Source organism: Dermacentor variabilis, chromosome 9 (assembly GCF_050947875.1).
Source record: "Dermacentor variabilis isolate Ectoservices chromosome 9, ASM5094787v1, whole genome shotgun sequence".
Classification (NCBI taxonomy): Eukaryota; Metazoa; Arthropoda; class Arachnida; order Ixodida; family Ixodidae; genus Dermacentor; species Dermacentor variabilis.
In genome coordinates this window covers 75,171,730-75,186,025 of record NC_134576.1, presented here as the reverse complement: position 1 = coordinate 75,186,025, position 14,296 = coordinate 75,171,730, and the positions used below count along the sequence as shown (strand labels likewise).

Here is a 14,296-nt window from a genome sequence, read left to right as displayed (position 1 = left end):
GGTCTTTGCCGTACAGATAAAATTTTAAACCTCCATTTGAAATTTTGCGCTGTAATGATACATGCTCACTGGGAGCTCCTGCCACCTACTAGGACTTACACGAAGCTTTTGAAATTTGATTCTGCTACCTCCTTGTGGAGATAAACAAAACTGATCTATAGCTTCAGCGCGTCGCGCGATCTGTGGCAATGCCCTTTCGTGGTTTCACTTTCGCCGCGTGATTGCAACGGAGGCGCCCTAAAATTGATTTTTATGTTTATCGGCACACCCTTGCTGGTTTGACGGAAGTTGATTTCTATCTTTGTTGGCGCCATTCTTAGCTTGTTTATCACCGATGCTAACAAAGTATTCTTGCTCTCCTTCTTTACCGAGTTTCCTTCAAATTCTTCAGATGTACGGTGAAGCAGCGATATGGCCGAACGCACTGCCCATTCTCTTGACACAGACAGCGATGACTCTTCCGACTCCAATTTCGCTCCATTCACCGAGTCTGAATCAGAAGACAGTTTTTTTTTTTTCAGAAGAGGACAGCTCATCGTCTGACAACGAACTGCATTCAACCAGTTCGACCTCTGACCACAGCGCAGCCGCAACATCTCGAAAGCGGGCAAGACGTGATGTCACCCACTGGGGCACAGGTGATTTTTCGCTACCTCTTTTCACCTTTGATAACTCGCAATCAGGGCATGTTTCGGCCTCTCTGCTCCCACCAGAAACAAGCGAATTGGATTATTTCAAACTGGTTTTCAATGAAGAACTTGTGTCGCTCATCGTCACAGGAACCAACAAGTACGGTAATGAAAAAGCTGGCACATGTCACTCCGGCGCATTGCGACTCAGAACCTTGGCAGCTGTGGACATCCCGGAGCTTTACTGCTTTTTAGAAATTGTGCTACTTATGGATATGGTGCGGAAGAACACCCTGCAGGACTATTGGTCGGTGGACTTGATGCTGGTGACCCCATTTCTTTAGGAAATTTTTTCCGTGAACCGCTTTGTTCTTCTGCTGTGCGTCCTGCACTCTATTTCCATAACAGAGCGATCCGATCACCTAAGGGCCATTATATTTATGCATTGATGAATCTCTGATGCTTTGGAGAGGCCACCTTTCATTCCGGCAGTGCGTACCGTCCAAAAGACACCGGTTCGGAGTGAAGATGTTCATTATGGTGTGATGTGAAAGCTGGGTATGTACTGAGGTTTCTAGTTTATACAGGAGCTACAGTTAGCCTGGCCCAAAGAAAGGAGCTTGGTTATGCAGGCTTTGTTGTTGCTGACCTTCTGGCAGACTTTCTTGAAAAAGGGCACTCTCTGTTTGTGGACAGTTGGTACTCAAGCCCATTGCTATGTGAATTTCTCCAGAGCAACAGAACAAATGCATGCGGAACTGGGCAAATCAACAGGAAGGGCCTGCCCTCTTTCAAAAAGAAGGTGAAGGGTGAAATAGAAAGTTTCCACACAAACACTCTGTTTGCCTTGACAAGCGCGAAGTCACTATTGACATCAGTGCATGGACCCCAGATGCAAGATCGGATAAGGTGGACAGAGCGACTGGAGAAAAAAAGAAAAAGCCTGCATGTGTACTTGAATACACGAAGAAAATAGGACCCGTCGACAGGGTAGACATGCAGCTGAGCTTCAGTGAAAACATCAGGAAAACTCTGAAGTGGAACAAGAAGTTCCTTTTTCACCTGCTCGTCATGTTACTGCTGAACGCATTTGTTCTCTACCGCGAGAGAACTGGCACCCCGGCTAAGCTTGCTGTGTTTAGAAAGAGAGTTGTGACCCAAATATTGGAGCAGCACCAGACCCAGATCCAACAACCAAGGCGCAGAAGACGAACCACAGACAATCCACTGCGACTTACAGCACGCCACTTCCCAGAGAGGGTGCCTCAGGCGTCTGCCCAAGGCAGCCGCATTCAGAGAAGATGTTATGTGTGTGCCAACAAAACTTGTCCATCCAAGAGAAGAGACACATTTTATGTGTACAGACTGTGATAAGGCACTGTGTGTAGACCCATGTTTCAAGGCATATCACACTCTGAAATACTATTGAACCTTTTACAGTTCTGAGTGATGCTGACACCGAAGTGCTGTTCCTGATTTTTTTTTACAATTTATTCCCAACTTTACACTTTTTGTACATTCAAAATCCGCAATAAAGTAATTTGACCATTTGGGAAAGTTCTTTTCAAAAAAATTCGAACCTCAAAGGGCTAACGTTGCTTGACAGAAGTGACATTTGTTTCTGTGTGACAGAGGTATGGCACTCGCTCTGTATTTCACAATACAGGTTGCAATTCTGTCTTTTGCAATGCAGGTTGCATGAAACAGTCACAGCGGCATTCTATCAACTTGCTGTGGCAAAGCATGTCTTTTGCATGTTGCCTAATTCAGTTCTCTTATTTTATATCATGCTACTGGTTTATATCATGCTACTGTTTCATCTCGGTGCTGCTTTATGGTCACCTAGTAGTACACCATAACCCACGCTATAGCCACTGTTTTCTGAGGCAGCGCTACTCTACTGAAACTGAAAGAACTACTGAAGCTTTAATAACTCGGGACAAATATTTGCAAAACACACTAAATCAAGTGTACCTAAATTAGAAAGGAGGTCGGAATTAGCTGGAACACATACTCAAAGCAGCCACTAGCCTTTATAATAAACTCCAATGCTCTGCCAAGTATAAACAGTATTCAACAGAAATGCTAATTAATAACTATCAAGAAATGAACACCATAGAAAGATGTTCCCGGAGATACCAAGTGTCGCCTGTCACTGCAGTAGGAAGTTTGGTATTAGCGCACACAAAGGCCAAGCTTTAAAAAAAAGATACCGTCAACATAAACACCTGTTTTTGCTCGATGTGTAAGGCCTGCAAATGTCTTCAGTACGATAAAAATTGAAAGTGCTGCTAGGAATCGTTTCCACAAAATTGATTCAGTTTTACCTGCACCAGCACACAGTATATATGCTGGAATGTTTCTTCCACTGCTAACAATACACTGGCAGTATAGGACAGCCAATGAATGTTAGAATAAATGGATGTTGTACAAATGCAGCTGACAAAACTTCTCAAGAGCTGCTGCTGAACAATTGAATCTGCTGAGTCACAATTTCGAAGAACTTAAGACTTCAAATTGCACTGGCCCTGACCCTTGTCTTCTTTTCCTCCTTCTCGGTCATTTTGTTCCCTTGATTGTGCTGAAATGCCTTATGTCAACCATAACCAACTCGCCCAACAGCAAGTCTTATTTTAGACTTCATACTATGCAGGCAAACTGTTGTTCCCCTAGGAACAGAAAATATAGTCATGTATCATCCACTTGTGTAACACACTGTGTGATGCAGGTTCTTTTGTGTCTGTATTGTTTCAGATGATTCCCTGAGGCGGAGCCTCCGAGAACTGAATTAGGACAAAGCCGTTTGTTGCAAAATGCAAACAAAACTTTTAATGCAACCAGTGTGGAGAGAAACACACAAAATAAACACTCAATGAAACATTCACAGCAAGAAATAACATACACTCAGAGCTATGATAGTACCAATGGCACTTGAGTTAGGGGCAGACTATGAGTGTGAGCACACGCAACAGTTCGATGCGGAGGGGCGGGGACGAGGCGGCGAAAGAAGTGGCACTGGTCTCGCCACAGTGTCGATGTAGTTAACCGATAAGCCAGAGACCAGAGCGTGGCTGCTCTGGCTTGGAGAGAGGATGCAGGTGCCTTGGTGGCACGGCAGATAGAGGCAGCATTTTGGCCAGGCATCCGGGTGCTAACTCGGGCCTGTAGCCCGACTACTCGCACTCTGCTTGCAGGCGCAGAAGTTTGCCGGCCTCAGGTAGCAGTCTGTGCTCGGGTGTAATAGTGATGCCTGGGAAAGGGTTGGCAGGACGTCCCGGTTGGGTGAAGTCCTGGAGGCTCGGGTCCGGAACACAGTGGCCTGTCTTCAACTCCCAGTCTGGTGGCCGCTCTTCACCCTTGCGTTGTTTCCTGGAACTCTCACCCTCTTCTGCCAGCGCGCCTTGCCTTTCTGCCACTCTGTCTGATTTGTCTTTGCCTTATTGGCCCCTGGGAACTCTGTGGACTTTCCCGATTGGGTCACTTTACTTTTAACATTTTCCGCTGCACATTCTCGTGCTTGACGCTCCACGTGTGCGCTTTGTCCTTCTTTTCTTCTACCACGGCACTGTATCGCACACTCCACACATCTCAACTGCAACAAACATGCATAAATGTTTAAAAAAGTGTTTGCTATTCTTATGTTACCCTAATGTTACCCTTATGTTACCCTGGGCTTATGTTACCCTAATCATAAGGAACACAAACAGCAGTGCTTAACTTTTGCAATCTTGCATCCGAGAGAACTGAGCCATCCTATTCTTTATCTCAATGTTGTTTTCTCATAAGCCATTTCTTGCTAATCATTTTTTCTTAGTTGTAATCACTTCACTTAAATTTAATCTCTCCATCATCTGCTTCGTAGTTCAACAAGGTGCAAAACTGGGCAAGTTGGTTTATTGTTATGGCAAAAGCAGCACAAAAAGATAGCTGTCCTGTGTATTTCTCTGGTCTTGTGCTGCTGTTACCATGAATACTTCAACAGTTCTTATTCTTTCTCAAATTTTGAGTAGACATGTATATTAATACTAGTTTTGTTAATTTCCCATTTGCACTTTTTACTCTTAGCCAGACACCTCTCAGTGCAAATCAGTTTCTTCTAACCTAATTTTTTATTACTTTCTTTACTGCAGAAAAATTGTGCAACACAACACATTCTGTCAAGTCGTTACAGGCCAACTGCAACATAGTTTAGGTTTGCACAAGAAGCCTAGTTTCAGATATCAAATGTGGAATAGCATCTGTGTAAAATTTTACATTTAAAGTGCCAGTAGATGTGTCACAAAACACTAGCATAAAAAGGGCGTTTTTGGAGCTGAAACTAAGAAAATGCTGCCATTACCTCTCGGCCTGGAAGCGGCGACTCTTAACACACGGCCCTTCAGCATGACTGATGCCCTGAAAAATCTCAGACGTGTCATGCTGGGACTTTCCAACAGCAATGGAGAAACGTTAAAGGTTTTTGATTGTCATTGAAGAGTAGTGCATGCCCAGTGGCCCAAGTTTCCATCAAAGAGGTTCACTGAAGAGCAGTACATACTCCAAGTTGGTCCAACAGCTGGTTTTAAACCCACCTTGCTCAGCCAGATGCTTTACCTTTTAGACCATGGACTACCCAGTGACCCTAGTTGGTGGGCAAATAGTTAGAACACATGGGTACCAGAAAGTTATCCAAGCCCAAGCAGACAGTCAAAATGCATATTCTATAATGGTGAGCTGGTGTATTATAGTTAAGACAGTGTCTTTTGTTATTGCATTCTTGCTTGCAAAGCATCCTCTCATGTGACGCTTTTTGGCATTGTAGACACTTAGTTTAATAATACAGCTTAAATTACTTCTTTCTTCAGTGCCCTTTTAAAAGACAACGATGACAGGCTCCTTGACAGGAATAAGTGGATACATCCCAATATTTTCGCAGGCTGTGTACTCGCTCACGTTGCTGCTTGTGCCCACTAATATTCACGCATCAGTCACTGGCTTTTATAATCACTTCCATTCACACTTTCAGGCACCCATTCACCAGCACTTGCTCACATACATAGTCATCCGCTCACACTTGCAGACAGTCACTCAGATTCATACTCTCGTCCACTGAAACTCACCAGCACCCGCTCCCGTTTACTCACACTACATCTCACATCTGCCAAATGAGTGTGGAGCAAGTATGAGCAACAACAAGTTGGCTCCTTGCGTAGGCTGTAATCAAATAATGTTCTCTCTCATTTCAACACAATGGCTTTGTGAAAGCTATGGATGCTGCAAAAGTGTGCCTATCACATAACTTGATAATGATGATGCAAAGTACAATGGAAGATGTTGTACCACCAGTATAAATGTTGCACCGAATGTCATGCATTCCCGCAGACTTGCCTTATATGCACGTGTTGGATACACAAGCACTTCTATTACCATGTGAACAGGTTCTACACAAGCTATTGGCAACAAGTCTAAACCTTTGAAGCTTGGCTAGTGTGTGCCGAATGTGAGGACACTGTGTGGGTGAACATCAGAAGAGATGGTTGCAACAGCAGCTAACACACAGCTGCATCAACTTTATAACAAAAATATTTTTTTAACAGACGTGTTCGCTATGCACACAAATAAAAAAAAAAAAAGCTGCACACGCACCACTTACACTTGCAAACCGTTACACGGGAGAGTGTGTGGCACTGAAGACCAACTTTTTCGGGAAGTCTGACGCAGTCACCATAGTATGTCACAAGTACTTTAGTCAGGCGGGGACGTTTTCCCAAAGCCAAGGCTTTAGGATGCCGTTTCATTTAGGTCTCTGCTGGTCGACAGGGTTCGACGAAGGAGCCAGTCGCTACCCGAGTGCAGGTTTAAACTGCGTCGACTGTTAACACCCGCACTTAGTCCACCTTTAGGTCGGCATCGTCGGCAGCCGGTACGATTTTCACTGCGCGCTCGTCGTTGTCGCCTGTCGCTTCGTCATTGGCGTCGCGCGCGGGGTCATCCGCTGCTGCGGCGTTTTCCGTAGGCTCAGCACTTGGAAGCGTCGTTGTTGTGGCCGCTTTCGACGTCTGGCCACTTTCCTCCTGTTTTTCACACGAACTGTCAGTCTTGCCCGCTTGCTCACCGCTGCCGGCAGCCTCTTTGCCCGTCGTCTGGGTCACCTCGTCTGGGTCGCACACGGGGACATCCGCTGCTTCGTAGTTTTCCGTCGGCTCAGCAGTAGAGAGCGTTGCGTCTTCTGTAGAACTTTGCTTGCTTGCTTGCTCCTCGCTTGTTGCCTCTGACCCTTTCGTTGCGTCATCCTCCTCGTCTTCTTCAGACGAACTGTCGTCTTCGCCCCCCTGCCCACCGCTGCCGGCGGATGCCTTGCCCGACGTCCGGCGCTCTTTGAGCTTCTGCTTCCTGCGCTGCCGCTTGGCCCGTTTCTTGGCCGTTCGCTCCTCGGCTTCGCGGCGGTTGCGCTCGACGCGCTCGCGGAAATCCACGTCGAGCTGGTCCTCGTGGGCGCGTTGGTCGATGTACTTCTGGCGCGCGTACTCCTTGCGACGCAGGTGACGGTACACGTGAAACTCCCCCGAGCCGGCGCCCGCGCTCGAGCCCATGACGTTGCGCACGAACTCTGGCGCCTCGTGCGGCGCCCGCGGCCTGGCGGGCTCCGGAATGATAACGGGACGCTCGGGGTGCTCCATGAGCCGCTCGAGCTTCAGGCGCTGCACGTCGTAGGGGTTCTTGGGCACCACGACGGGCGCCGTCGATCGCGGCGGCTTCTTCGACGGCTTCTGCGTCGTCGGCACACCGAGCTCTCCGCTCTCCGCGTCGCCCATGGTGTGCGAGTGGAGGAAAGCGTTCTTTCGCTGTCTCTGCTCCCTTGTTTTCGGCGGCCGTCGACAACGCACAAATTCGAAGCGTTCGAAAGTGTCAGAACGCGTTCCTGAGCGAACGACGAAACGACTGCGAGGCAGACCGGAAAAACATGCAGCAGGAAGCAGGTGGCGCTGCGTGTATGTCAGAAGTTTTGGTTTCGGTTTCACTTCCGGTTGGTTTTCGGTTCTGTTATTGTTGTTCTTGTGCCTTTTCCGTTATCGTTTTTATTGAAGTTCGAAATACTAGTTTTTAATCCTTGTGCTGCTTTACATTTTTTTTAAAGAATCAATAAATTTGCCTCCTTACTTTGCAGCTTCTTCAGCGCCTGCTTTCGCATCCGCGTCTCTGTGTTCGCAGGCTTCCATATCGTTCCGCGTCGTGATGGAAAAAAATTTTACCTTAACTTCATACGTATGATTGCAACGATATACTCAACCTATAAGCGTTCATAATGGTGGTGCGTAAGACCACGAATACAATAGCCTCCGAGATGGCGCTGCATGGCACTTTCGTGCCGCCTTATTTCGGAGGCCATGCGATAACTTGGGTGGGTTGAAAAAATTGAGCTAGAGGTGTGCACGCGTCACGGTCCGGTTCTTGTGCCTGTTTCACGTATTGCGAAATAATATTCGTTTGGGAGAATTTTCGCTTACTGTGGTGCACGGTGACATGTCTATACGATTTGATTTGAAGTACTGTTTGAATGAACAACGGAAATGTACTATCTTGCACCGAATTAGCTGAACCAACATGCATTCTTAGATGCAGAAAAGGAATAAACTTCTCCAACCACCAGACTCATCAAATAGAACCTGCTATTACGTTCTTTTACCCCGTTCAAGTTCTCGAATCCCTGTTGTCACCATTTAAAATTTCGGCTGTCAGTGATCATTTGCTGCTGTTTGATTTACTTCATTTTATATTTCTGATTAATAAAAAAAATATTTTCATTGGTCGATAATTCACCCACGCAATTGTGTGCATGGTGCAGGCAGGCGCCCACTTTCTTTTTTTTTTAATTATGAATGTATGGTGATTTTCTCTATTACAGAGAGTTGGTATTTTTGTTTTAGAGCAGCAAAATAAACGAGAGTTTGTTGATTACCTATCACCACTTTGATGGCGGGTAAGGGCGCAGCTGCGGCCGCTTTGTAGACTGCACTAACCTCGTCACCCTGCCATTCCGCACCACCACAGTGTGCTGTGCGTAAAGAAACATCTTCATTGGTACTAACTTAACTGCATTCCGCTTGAGAATATTGAATGACTCTAGCCTCTGCAAACATATAGCAGAGCCTTTACCGCATCGGCATTACTGATCACATGTATCTTGTATTATTGTTAGCAACCGTGTTTATTTGTAGTGTTAGAGTGTGTTTGCTTGTCCTTGTAATATACTACTTGCTACCTTGTACTTTCTATTCAGCTCTGAAGTCGTCCTCAGTGTGGTGCATGTTCACAGAATCCACTTGGTGAATTTCTTGCCAGCTTTTCTGTCACAAAATGTCCCCCAACTGGTAGATTTGCCTAAAACTAGATTTCCTTTACAACTGAATTTTCATGACTTGGCTTATTTTGCAGTGATGCATATAGCTGCACTGGCACAGACCTTCAGTTGTAGAAGTGAGCTTTCATTAGAATTTAATCATGTAGTACCACAAATTAGTTATGCCTCAGAATACAAGTGCACCCTTCTGCGATTTTATTTCTTGTGTCACATGTAATGTCATTATGGATTACCGACTGGATTTTTTTTTTTTTTCTGTTTGTGAGTCTAACTGTCGGTATTTGGTTCTTTGGATGGTTCACCCAGAATCGACTATACAGTATTCTGTTAAAGCAGTTTTGTGTGTTACTGACGTGCATTAGTGGGTGGCATCATCATCTTTGAAAATTCCTTACTTATTGTAGTCTTTTATTACACCAAGCACGTAATAATAGGGTAGTGGTGAGTCACTGCATTCTTGAGTCCTGCATCGCCATTAGAGCTGAAAGGAAAAACCATGACTGTATTGATTGACTTCGCCACATATTAAACACAACAGAGCCTCACCTCACTAATCTTTGCTACTTAGGAGAGGCCCCTTTCTGTGGCATTGCTCATCGCTCATTGTAAAGCACTGGAACTCCGGTTACTTTGTTTAACTGTTTAGAGGCTAGCATTGAACTCTTTTTCTGTTTTCCTATTCATCATGTAAATGCTGTTAGGCTGTAGTGCTCACGCACTAAGATGTTGCCCTAATTAATTGCATTTGTGCCACCAAAAATTGAATGCGAGCTGAGAGGTAGCAGAGACTTTCATGAGGCGAGCTCTTTTTCAAGGTCAGGGACAACAGAGAGATGGCAGCTGCAGCCTTGTTGAGTGCACTACACAAGACCTGATGTGTTGCAGGTTAGCCTAGAAAATATGCTTTGTACTTTACTGCTGAATAACGCTGTGGCCACCATCAAAGCACTCCTCCTCAGAAATTACTAACCAGTGCCTAGTTAGCCTGCTCCACTCCTGGAAACAATTTTGGACCTTTTTTTCTGGAATTGCCTAGAGAGCTGCTGCAATATTGGCCTTAGGTTCTGAATGTCATGTAAGTGTATTCCTTTCAGAACTTTGGTTTTTTGGTAAAGGTCTTGCAAAATCGTTTGTTTCCTGGCCGAAAAGATCCATTCAGGCAGCATATGCAGGGTGCACTCTCAAGGTGTGCTCTTTCTTCAACAGTCACTCATTCCTTCCCTTAGATGTTTAATCCATTGTGGTACTTCTTGGAATTTTGCTCTTGCTCTGCCCAGTGTCACAAAAAATTCGATGTTCAGAAATTTTCTTGGCAGCGCACACACAAGTGCAGACAACAGTACACAGCACTCATCATCAAATCGTCACATGTTGTGTTGTTGGTTAACACCTCAATGTCACACTTTAGTCACTGCCATGAGAGACTGAAATGCCAAGCTTATGAAATATTACAGAGCTGTTTGTATAGCTTTACTATGTACAGCACAGAAAAAAAGAATGGAGACAAGGAAAAGTGGGGACGACAAGGGGGCTGTCTTTCAACTTCGGATTATTAAAATGTGTCACAATTAAACATACAAGATCACGGAAAAAATTTAACAAATATACAGGAAATAAGTTTCAGACTGCCAAGAAAGGCAACAAAATCAGGAGGGACCAAAGGCAAGGTGTAGTTGCATGTTATCTAGATAAGCAAATTCATGCCTAATTAGAGCAACGGATGCCTGACTCACAATTTTTCAACAAACCTTTTGAAGAACACCACACGTCATCATTACTTTTCCATGTATATATCATTTTCGCATTGTAAATTGTGAGTGTGTTCCCATTCGCCCAGTACTCTGTTTTTGTTCAGTATACTGCTTGCATGGAGTCCCTCCTGGCAGTGCCAAATGATGGCAAGCTCACAAACTTAATTGTCCGACCTTGTATTTTCAATAGTTCACATGCAGACAGGAAATTATAATAGTTCTTTATCAAGGTGTAATAACACAAGAATGCAAATTCCTACTGCTACCCAGCTTGTTAACTAAGGTGGTACAAGCTCCAGTCAGTGTAGAGGCATACACCTATCTGAAATTACTCAAATAAAATCAGAAGCAAGAAAAAAAGCATTTTAGTTTAGTTAGCCTTAACTTCTTTGTATTTCAGTTGTCGATGACAGCACATTGTTTAGCTATACAATATGGCCCGTCTTGTGTTCATTCAAATGCCTTCTCTTGTTTCTACGTTGCAGCTCACCAGTCCAGGTTGGCCTTTGAAGGGGGTCACAAGAAGATGTCCCGCTAGTCAGTGGAGCAGCTACGATCCACACGGACCCAGTGGTGATGCCAGGTGCCTGTGGCTCGCCAGTTCAGAAGACTGAGCATGGCAGCCAGCAGCCTTGTTGCCTTTTTTTGTATCCACCTCTGTATATGTTTTTTATTGACTAGCTGTTGTTTTCAGCTGTCATTGGGTGAAACAATGGGACTTCCAATGTTTTGATTCTAGGTATTGTCACCAAAACTGGTGCTTCATCACTCACGATGACTGAAGAACAAAGATATTGGCTGTGCTATTTGTTATGCACCATGTCCTTCTTCTTTTCTTAGTTTCTAGTGCAAGCTCTGACATATTGTTTCAGTGAAAGTGGTTTAGCCATAAGTGATATCGAAGGTCATATAATCGGCATGTTTCGAAGGGCTAAGGCCTGATTAAAAGTTGTTGCACTATTATTGTTTACCATGGGCTTGATTGCAGTGGTTTTGTATTTATGTAAAAGTGTTAATTTCTTAATGCTTCCTTTTATCTGAGGGATGTTGTTTTACATATGGAAGCTCAAGCACAAGATTTTCCGAACTGTTGTTGCTGAATTGAGTATCTTACAGGAGGTTGCTAGCGGGATTTATGAACCTTACCATGGTTGGACAGCCCACACATCATTTGAGAGCCTTTGTGGGAAAGTGAATATTCACATTGGGATAGAAAAGGCACAGTTAGCCTTGGTGGTTATGTTATTCTAGTTAGAGCAGGAATTTAGTGTTTCAGGGACTTTGTAAAGGATGATCTTCTTATTGATGGCTAATTTAATACCATTTGAGTGAAGCTGTGTGTCGAGCCAAGTCGATTAGCATAAGCATGAATCATTTTTAGTGAAGCATGCTTTAGCAACTGACCCAGTGATGTGCCACACAAATTAATTGGAATGTCTTTGTCTTGAAGCACCCCGCATGTAGGTATTTCACAGTGGTGTATTTGTGAAGTACTATATCTTGAGTTGTAAATCTTTGATGATGTCAACAGTATGTTGTTCTTATGCATATTGTCTTGCCACTCAGCCTTTTTTGTTGTTTTTTCGAACTCTTTAATTAACAGCTCGGTGAGACAGCTTGTGAACATTTAGCAGCCACACACATATCTATCTGTTCAGGAAGCTCACAAATTGGTGATGTGATGAGGCTTTAATCTTCTGAGGAAGCATGCCAGCATTGCAATCTTTTTTACTTTAGCAACAGTATTAAGCAGTTTCAAAAACAGTGATCATAGTTTTCATTTTACAGAGTGCAAAACGCCTTCTGCTCTTTACTTTGCTGACAAAAACGGCAAAAAGCGAGCTTCAGTTGAATGAGAAGCAGCTAAAATGTTACACTACTGACTTGTCTGGCAACTTGTGTTAGCTCATGCCAAGTGCTTTTCTTTTTTTCTCTGGTTAAGAGTTACAAATGTGTGTTAGTCTATGCACAACATAGGCTGTAGCTGTGCCTGATGAGTGTGTGTGCTTTGGTGGTTTTGGGATGAATTCCACCATCAAAGTGACACTTGAGCCATGCAAAAGGTGAGCCGTGAAAATAATATTGCCATAAATAATTGCTTTTAGCTGATTATAATGCCATTAATTAGCGACATGCAGCTTGCACTTTAGCACTAATTTGCATGTGTTAAGCAGCTGCAGTCTTCGACTCTCCATGCGGGTAAAATGCCAACTGTGCATTGTCTTGCCACCTGTAGTGCCTTGAATTAAGCTGTAAAAGTTTGTTATTTGAGAGAGAAATACTTTAGGAAAGGATACAGTGTGTTTTAGGTCACTGTTTATTACATGTACTGCCTTGAATTTTCATCTTGAATCATAGCCAACTGGCTCTGAGAAGTAGGTGTAAAATTTTCAAAGGTACAAGTTTCATACAATTGTGCACTAGTAATTCAGATGTTATTATGAACTTTGACAATGCGTCTTCTTCAGCTACGAATTGTGGAAATTATTGTAGTAAACAAGATAACTTGCTGAATTCAAGCGAGAGAAACTGCTGATTTGATTAAATCTGGCCATCTCTATTTTTATTCTCTTTCAGAAAGAGCAGACTGGCTTACGTTGCTTTTGTGATGTCACTGAATACACATAGGCTGTCAGCTTTGCATTGTAAAGCAAGCATTCTTAGCTAATGACTTTAACATTTTTCTTGCTTTTAGAATATAGTCTTCCAAAATTTACTGTGAAGCTGCAGTTAAGACTGTGATAAGCCAGTATCAGCTCTAGCTCACCTTGATTATGGCTAGTAGCAAGCTGGTTATAGTACCTGTGTGACCTAAGCTGCGGTCATGGGCTTATTTCTGACTGCTACGAATTGGCCTTTGATGTTGCTGTAGTTGCACAACTGTTGTATCCTTGTCGACCCTCTTCTGCTGTGCAACAGGCTACTGATCGTAGCCACAGGTGCAGATTTTTTTTTTTCTTCAGCATGTGTAAGAGGTGCCAGCGAGTGTTTCACTAGCCCTATGTATATCAGAGAGTACAAAATATGCAGGTACAAAATATGCAGGACATTCAAGTGATGCCCTTGGCTTCCTAAAGTGTTTGACTGAACATTGTGTTTGTATATAGACAAGCAGGTTCCTCCAACGCTGCTGTAATGCATATTTCTTGGCCCACAAGTTCTGGGCATGTATATTCTTGCAAATTCTGTACAGAGTTAAATGCATCATTATGAAAGTTCACTGGAAATGTTACGCTGATGGCAATAAGTGACAGCATTTTTCTTTGAAGTGTTTTTCGTCAGGTTAGATACAAATAAATGATGATTTAACAAAAAAACGCATTTGTTATTCCTTTGGAGGGAATAAACGGAACTAGAGGTTTGCAGTGTGACAACCGCAAGACTTTGTGGAAAGCTCTGAAAGTGTTTATTCAGTTTCATGGAATGCAATCCAGATTTAAAAAAAAAAATGACATAGACCCGCCTTTTTGGCGCCCTTCAGAGCCACATCTGGTTTGAACTCGGAATTTCGCACGTATCACTGTGCGTGTGCTTCTTCTGTGTGTCTGCTTCAAGGGAAACTAAGGAGAACGAGA

General features: G+C 43.8%; 2 protein-coding genes across 4 annotated transcripts in view; one reads left to right on the top strand and one right to left on the bottom strand.

The window, feature by feature from the left end:
* LOC142556979 (eukaryotic translation initiation factor 4E type 3-like) overlaps nt 1-14,038 on the top strand; it is a 48,836-nt gene extending 34,798 nt beyond the window's left edge. The window contains exon 6 of one of the 3 annotated variants that reach the window (XM_075668460.1): nt 11,207-14,038. In XM_075668460.1, coding sequence (XP_075524575.1) covers nt 11,207-11,259 — 53 coding nt within the window. In that variant the 3' untranslated portion in view covers nt 11,260-14,038. Of the gene's footprint in view, nt 1-521; nt 2,181-3,383; nt 3,523-11,206 lie in introns of those variants that run through there. The other 2 variants (XM_075668461.1, XM_075668459.1) reach the window with 2 other exon arrangements.
* LOC142556980 (uncharacterized) lies at nt 6,269-7,543 on the bottom strand. The gene has a single exon (XM_075668462.1). The coding sequence runs from the start codon at nt 7,421-7,423 to the stop codon at nt 6,497-6,499; it is 927 nt and encodes a 308-aa protein (XP_075524577.1). The 5' UTR covers nt 7,424-7,543; the 3' UTR covers nt 6,269-6,496.
* Nucleotides 14,039-14,296: the final 258 nt, after the last annotated feature.